The following is a 6,612-nucleotide window of genomic DNA, read 5'->3' as shown; positions in this document are numbered from 1 at the left end:
AACAAAAGATGGAAAGATCTCCCATGCTCATGGATTGGTAGGATTAACATAGTGAAAATGGCCATCGTAGGCTAGGTGTGGTGGCACACGCCTTTAATCCCAGCACTCGGGAGGCAGAGGCAAGTGGATTTCTGAGTTCGAGGCCAGCCTGGTCTACAGAGTGAGTTCCAGGACAGCCAGGGCTATACAGAGAAACTCTATCTTGAAAAAAAAACCAACCAAACAAACAAACAAAAAAACAAATCTCATGAGATAGCATATGCTGGTGAGGATGTGGAGCAAGGGGAACTCTTCATTGCTGGTGGAAGTGCAAACTTATACAATCACTTTGGAAATCAACTTGGCAGTTTCTCAGAAAACTTAAGACCCAGCTATACCACTCCTGGGCATGTACTCAAGAGATGTTCCATCATCCCACAAAGATGCTTGTTCATCTATGTTCATAGCAGTTTTATTTGTAATAGCCAGAAAGAGGAAAAAACCTAGATATCCCTCACCTAAAGAATGGATAAAAACATGGTACATCTACACAGTGGAATACTATTCAGCTATTAAAACCCAAGGCACCATGAACTTTGCAGGCAAATGGATGGAACTTGATAATATCATCCTGAGTGAGATAACCCCATCCCAAAAGGACATGCATGGTATGTACTCAGTGATAAGTGGATATTGGCCATAAAATACAGGTACCATGGTACACTCCACAGAAACAAAGAACCTAAACAAGAAGGAAGACTCAATCAAAGGAAACGTGAATCTCACTTAGAAGAGGGAATAAAATAGTCCTAAGAGGCTGATGGAGGGAACTGGGAGAGAGGGGAAATGGGGGACTCAGGATCAGGTGTGGGAAAGATCGGAAGAGATGGCTACATGGCCATGAAAATGAATGGAAATCTGCAAAGTGGGGGGGGGGGCATCTCCAGGACAAGACAAAGGCCTGGGATAAGGGAGGCACCCAAGAAACAATGGGGGTGACCTTAGCTGTGACTCACAACATTGGGGATATGGAACCTGAAGAGGCCACCTCCTGTATCCAAAATGGAACCCCAGTGGAGCAATAGAGACACCAACCCACCCACAAAACTTTCAACTCAAAATTAATCCTGACTACAAGAAATGCCGGCATGGGGGAGGGAGCAGAGACTGAGGGAATGGCCAACCAATCACCAGTCCAACTTGAGACCCATCCCGTGGGCAAGCACCAATCCCTAACACTATTAATGACACTCTGACACTCTAAATGCTCTTGCAAACAGGAGCATATTGTTCTCTGAGAGGCTCCCCCAGCAGCTGATTCAGACAGATACAGACACAGCCAAACAGTGGATGGAGCTTGGGGACTCTTATGGAAGGAGCTTGAAATGCCACAGGAAGCAGTCACGATTTGCATACGGCCCCGCCCACCTCATGCAAGTTCCCCGCCCCTTTCCCTTGGCGCTTGCGAGTGACGTCAAGCGAGCGCCCACGCCTGCGCGCTGTTCCCCTCCGCGGAGCTCAGAGTAGCGTCTCCCAACTCCCAGGGCTCCAGCCTGCGCCGGGTTCAAGCCGAAGATCATGAACCGCAGCCGCCAAGTGACCTGCGTGGCCTGGGTCCGCCGCGGCGTGGCCAAAGAGACGCCTGACAAGGTGAGGCCTGTGTGTGGGGAGGTGCCTCGGCATGCCGGTGGGCTCGGCCCCGTCTGGGGACGCACGCGCCCGGCCGGAGCCACGCGATGGGGCCGGCCAGGTTGGCCGGACAGTAGCCACGTGAGGTGTGTGTCTCCGGTGATCCGGGCGAGCAGAGACCGCGCGCCCCTTCCCTGTCCGGAGCGGGAACCCCGGTCCCACCCCCCTAATGCACGAGCACGTGGACTTGTGCACTGGGAAGGGGCGGGGGTGTTTGCTGGTTACGAGTGTCTTACGGTGATCCATATAAGACGTTACGGGGCAGAGAGAACAAGGTGTCAGTGTGACACGGTATGAAGGCAGTCGTACAAAAGCTGGAGACCGTGGCAAAAGAGGCGGTTACTCAGGCGGTTTTGTTCATTACACAAAGTGTTTTCTGCAAGCCAAACGGAGCCTGGAGTTCCGGGATATGTTGGAGCGATATAGGGCAAAGCCCTGGTTTTTTGCACTTGACTTTCGGGATGTCAGGGGTTGTAAGTGTCCTAAAAGTGTCCTAGAACTGAAGGGGTTGCAATGGGTGTAATTGTCTGGGTAGTGACAACTCGGTCTGTGATAGATGTGGGAGTGGCCTCGACATGAATTTACATGCGGTGAGGTCTGGAAATAGTCCTTATAGGTGTAATTCCACCGGAGTGCAGGTAGTGTTTAGTCACTGTTTTCTTTGGTGTTTTGCCAACAGCAAGCAATCAATGTATATTTATAGGATAGGGACAACAATTACTTCATTAAAAACTCTCCAAAAGAACATTGTTTTCATTTTTAAAAGGGCCATACACAGCTTTCGAAGTATTAGGGGAATCTTAAAAATCCCTAGTTGTCATGCCCCAACCCCAAGCAATACAGATACCTTTGTGTGTGTGTGTGTGTGTGTGTGTGTGTGTGTATGCATGCATGTGTATACATGTGTGCCCATGTTCGTGTGTTTGTGTATGTGTGTGCTGTCTGACTGAACCCAGCGCTAGCCAATCGAGATAGAGTGGCCGGCCAAGGCACCCGAAATTCTCCTATCTCTGTGGTCCCTAGTGCTGGGATTGCACTACGCCCAGCTTTTAAGTGGGTTCTGTGATTGAACTTAGATCCTCATGCTCGCTCAACAAATGCTTTACCGACTGACCTCCCGGCCTTCCCTGGTGTTTTTCAACCTGTAATTTCTGGATCTTCCTCGGGCAGAATTGAATGTCATTCTCAGGGAGATTCTTGTATCTCAACGTTTTGTTGTTGTTGTTTTGGGGACCAGGTCTCACTCTGTAGCCCGCCGTGGCCTCAGACGTACAGCAAACCTCCTGTGTCAGCCTCCTAAATACTAGGTGTGAGCCGCTGGAGATCTGGAGGCTCTTTAGTAGAAACTGAGCAGTTGATTCACCTTCACGTGGAGTGTTGTCGTTATGGCCAACCCACACTGTGGGCTTAAGTAAGTAAACAATACCAAACCAGGGTTGGCCTTTACAAGCTCAATGCAGAAGTGTTAGGTCTGGTCTGGTCTTTTCTCCAGACAGGGTTTCTCTGTGTAGCTAGCTGTTCTGTAACTCACTCTGTAGACAAGGCAGGCCTTGAACTCAGAGAGATCTGCCTGCCTGCGCTTCCCCTGTGATTAAAGGCGTGCGCCACCACCTCCTGCCTGTTAACGTGTCTCAAAGGTACTGAGTCACTGTTGAGGTGAGGGAATGCCAGTTTTGAAGAGAGTGGCCTTAGTTTTGAACTCCATTAGGACAAAAGATAGCCAGATGGGAAATGTTACTGGAAGTGGGGGAAATAGAGCTGGAATTCAAGTTTGGCATGGGTGGGGGAAGCTGGGGGTTATTAGTTCCCAGAAAGAATCCATTTACATTAGACAGTGATGCTAGGGAAAAAGCAGAGAACGGATGTTATGTGGATTGTTAGTAGGTGACATAGAGAGGGAGGTGCCCTTGGAGTCTGAGATAGTTGGAAGAAACATGGTGACCACAGATCTCTTTTACAGAAGTCAACCTATTTGAATATTGAGGAAGGCAGAGGAGCAGAGTGAGCATGACTGCTGAACAGTGATAGGTGGGCAGGGTCTGAATCACACGGATTTGTACAAGCTCCGCCTCCTTAAGTTTAGAGCCTGGATCAATGTATGATTTCTTGTTGGCTCTTGAGGTTGTGGTTAACATTTGCTTGACTCAGTTCAAAGGCTTCTAATGATATCCATAAATATGCGCTAATGAAGTGTTCGCTCCCTTGTAGGTAGAGCTAAGTAAAGAGGAAGTGAAACGTCTCATTGCTGAAGCAAAAGGAAAGTTGCAGTAAGTAATTTCAAATAGTTTCAAAGTGTTGCTGACTGTAGTGAAATTTGTCATGTGTCTGTTGTTAGGAGGTGCCATCAGGGTGACATCTTTTCCCTTTCTGTCTTCACTCAGAGAAGAAGGTGGGAGTGAGGAAGAGGAGGCAGGCAGTCCTTCAGAAGATGGCATGCAGAGTGCCCCGACCCAGGCACGGCCTAGGGAGCCCCTGGAGGATGGGGATCCACAAGATGACCGCACACTGGATGATGACGAGCTGGCCGAGTACGACTTAGATAATTATGACGAAGAGGACAACCCAGGTGAGAAGTGGCTCATGTCTACGGTGTCTGCCCACAGTGCTCTAGAGTCTGCTGTGCTGTCCCAAAGCTTTCCTCTCTCTTACTCTCCCCAGGGTTGGGTCAGATAATTTGGCTCAAGATTTGGACTTGTTTCCTATCTAGTTTAGAAGGAAGCGCTGATCTTTGGGTCAAAGGTATAACTTTGAGATCCAAGGAGACCATCTTCTTTATTGCACGTGTCATGTGTGAGCATCTGTAACTGACTTGTGAGCTTTCTTCGGCTACAGCACTGTTGCTGGAGAATGAGTGGGGAAGCCTGGGTGGCAGGAGGGGAAGGAGGTGCAGCCAAGGCACCGAGACGCCGTAGGAAGCCCAGGGGACGTACTGCACTGAGAACATTGGCAAAGCTGCTCAGTTAGCACAGGAGGCAGAGCTGTCAGTGTAAAGCACTGGCGGAAGCTGTGTGGTTTGGTTCCTGGCCTTCTGGTATGGTCTCCAGGAAACATGAAATCTGCAGGGTGAGGAAAAGGGGGCACCGTTGTCACTCTGAGCAGTTAATAAGCTCTGCAACTTGTCAGTGCTGGCTGCTCTGGAACCTTGTGGAATTCTCAGATTCAGCAACTCCCAACTACAGCATCTGAAAAGCAAATGCGCTGGCACATGATCCATCAGCTCAGTATGGTTTTGCTGTTGTCTGCAGCAAACTGAAGTCACCACCGCCACTCTGTTGCCCGGATTTCAGTGGGCGGCGAGTGGTGGTCTGCATGTGAAGAACACACAGCACCGGAGAAGGTGCTTTTCTCCATTGCTCTGTCCTTGGTGTTGATGCTTTGTGCCCTTGGGTTGCTACTGCTCTGCTCCTCTTCCCTCTTGAGGTCTGACCATGCTCGGCTTTACTGCCCCACCCAGTAATGGAGGGGAACACAATACTGTTGGGCTGTGTGGCGCTGTGGAGTCGGTGTTTTTCATAAGAGCTAGGATTTGGTTTGCCTTCCATTTTGGTCCTACTATCTGCCCTCCACCAGCTGGAAATAATGCCATCATATTATAAATCCATTGTTTAAGTCAGAACTCAGAGATTGTCATCTGGCCACCTATTCCCTAGCATAAGAGCCTTCAGAAGGCAATGTCAGGCCCGCTCAGCGCTGCCCTTGCAAAAGCAGGGTAAAGATTCCCTTTTGGGATTTGTGAAGCCCACGATTGTAAGTGTGAGAGCACTGCCCAAAGAGCAGCCTGGCTGGCTGTGAAGCCTGCCGTCTTAGTGTTTACCTAACAACCTGGTTTGCTGATATTGGGAACACATTTTTCAAATTACTCACAGCTGCCTCTCCAGCACCTTGACTTCTAATTATATAAACAAGGTAGAAAAATCTGAACAGAGCTGTAATGCTTCCTAAAAGGGTTACATTCTTGATTTAATTCTTTCACTCAGAGATTGTGACTTCCAAGATGTCAGATAGAAACGACTTGTGAGTTTGTACGGCTTCCTCTACCAAATAAGAGCAGTGTGGGTAATGATAAAGTGCACCCAAGCCAAAAGCTCGAAGTCTTGGGGAAAAGTTTTGTCAAAATGACTTTTAAGTTTTCTGTTTTGATGGGTGGATTCTGATTACAGATGCTGAGACCATTGGCGAGTCTCTGTTGGGTCTTACGGTCTATGGCAGTAATGACCAGGATCCATATGTCACCTTGAAAGACACGGTAGGTAAATGTTTACCCACATCAGTTTTCACATTGGTCCTAAGTGTTGAAAATCCTCATGGAATCCCCGCCTCTAGCCAGTGACTGTTTCCTCCCACTTAGGAACAATATGAGCATGAAGATTTCTTGATTAAGCCAACTGACAACCTCATTGTTTGTGGCCGTGCTGAACAAGAGCAGTGCAATCTAGAGGTGCACGGTGAGTAAAGGTTGCCCACTGGGACGCTTTCCATGTGATATTAAATAGTGCGGTGGGCACAAGCCAGGTTTACCCCATACATCCTGTGATGGCTAGTCTAGGCATGCGTAGTCTAGAAATGGGCCCCTTGGGGAAGGGGTTCTTGCTTTTCTTTGTGTATGAGTGTTCTGTCTGAATGTAACCATGTGCATTCTGTGTGTGCTTGGTGCCCAAAGAAACCATAACTAGGTGTTAGAGCCTTGGAACTGCAGTCTTTGACAATTGTGAGCAGCTGAGGGCACTGGGGATTAGACCCAGGTCCCCTGCAAGAGTAGCAAGTGATCTTGTCCTGCGTTGTTTTGTTGTTTGTTTTTTAGCTACTTGAGATAGTTTCCTTCACAGAACATTCTGTTTTCTTCTTCTCCTCCTCCTCCTCCTCCTCCTTCTCCTTCTCCTTCTCCTTCTCCTTCTCCTTCTCCTTCTCCTTCTCCTTCTCCTTCTCCTTCTCCTTCTCCTTCTC

At 48.7% G+C, this 6,612-nt stretch overlaps 1 protein-coding gene across 1 annotated transcript in view; it reads left to right on the top strand.

Moving 5' to 3' along the window:
- Nucleotides 1-1,481: 1,481 nt before the first annotated feature.
- Pwp1 (PWP1 homolog, endonuclein) overlaps nucleotides 1,482-6,612 on the top strand; it is a gene marked incomplete at its 3' end in the record, with an annotated part of 15,235 nt that continues 10,104 nt past the window's right edge. The window contains exons 1-5 of the mRNA XM_021204284.2: nucleotides 1,482-1,629; nucleotides 3,877-3,935; nucleotides 4,050-4,234; nucleotides 5,829-5,914; nucleotides 6,017-6,113. Coding sequence (XP_021059943.1) covers nucleotides 1,558-1,629; nucleotides 3,877-3,935; nucleotides 4,050-4,234; nucleotides 5,829-5,914; nucleotides 6,017-6,113 — 499 coding nt within the window. The remainder of the gene's footprint in view (nucleotides 1,630-3,876; nucleotides 3,936-4,049; nucleotides 4,235-5,828; nucleotides 5,915-6,016; nucleotides 6,114-6,612) is intronic.

Source organism: Mus pahari, chromosome 9 (genome assembly GCF_900095145.1).
Source record: "Mus pahari chromosome 9, PAHARI_EIJ_v1.1, whole genome shotgun sequence".
Taxonomy (NCBI): domain Eukaryota; kingdom Metazoa; phylum Chordata; class Mammalia; order Rodentia; family Muridae; genus Mus; species Mus pahari.
Note: the sequence above shows the minus strand (reverse complement) of the source record. Positions and strands in the feature narration are given on the sequence as shown.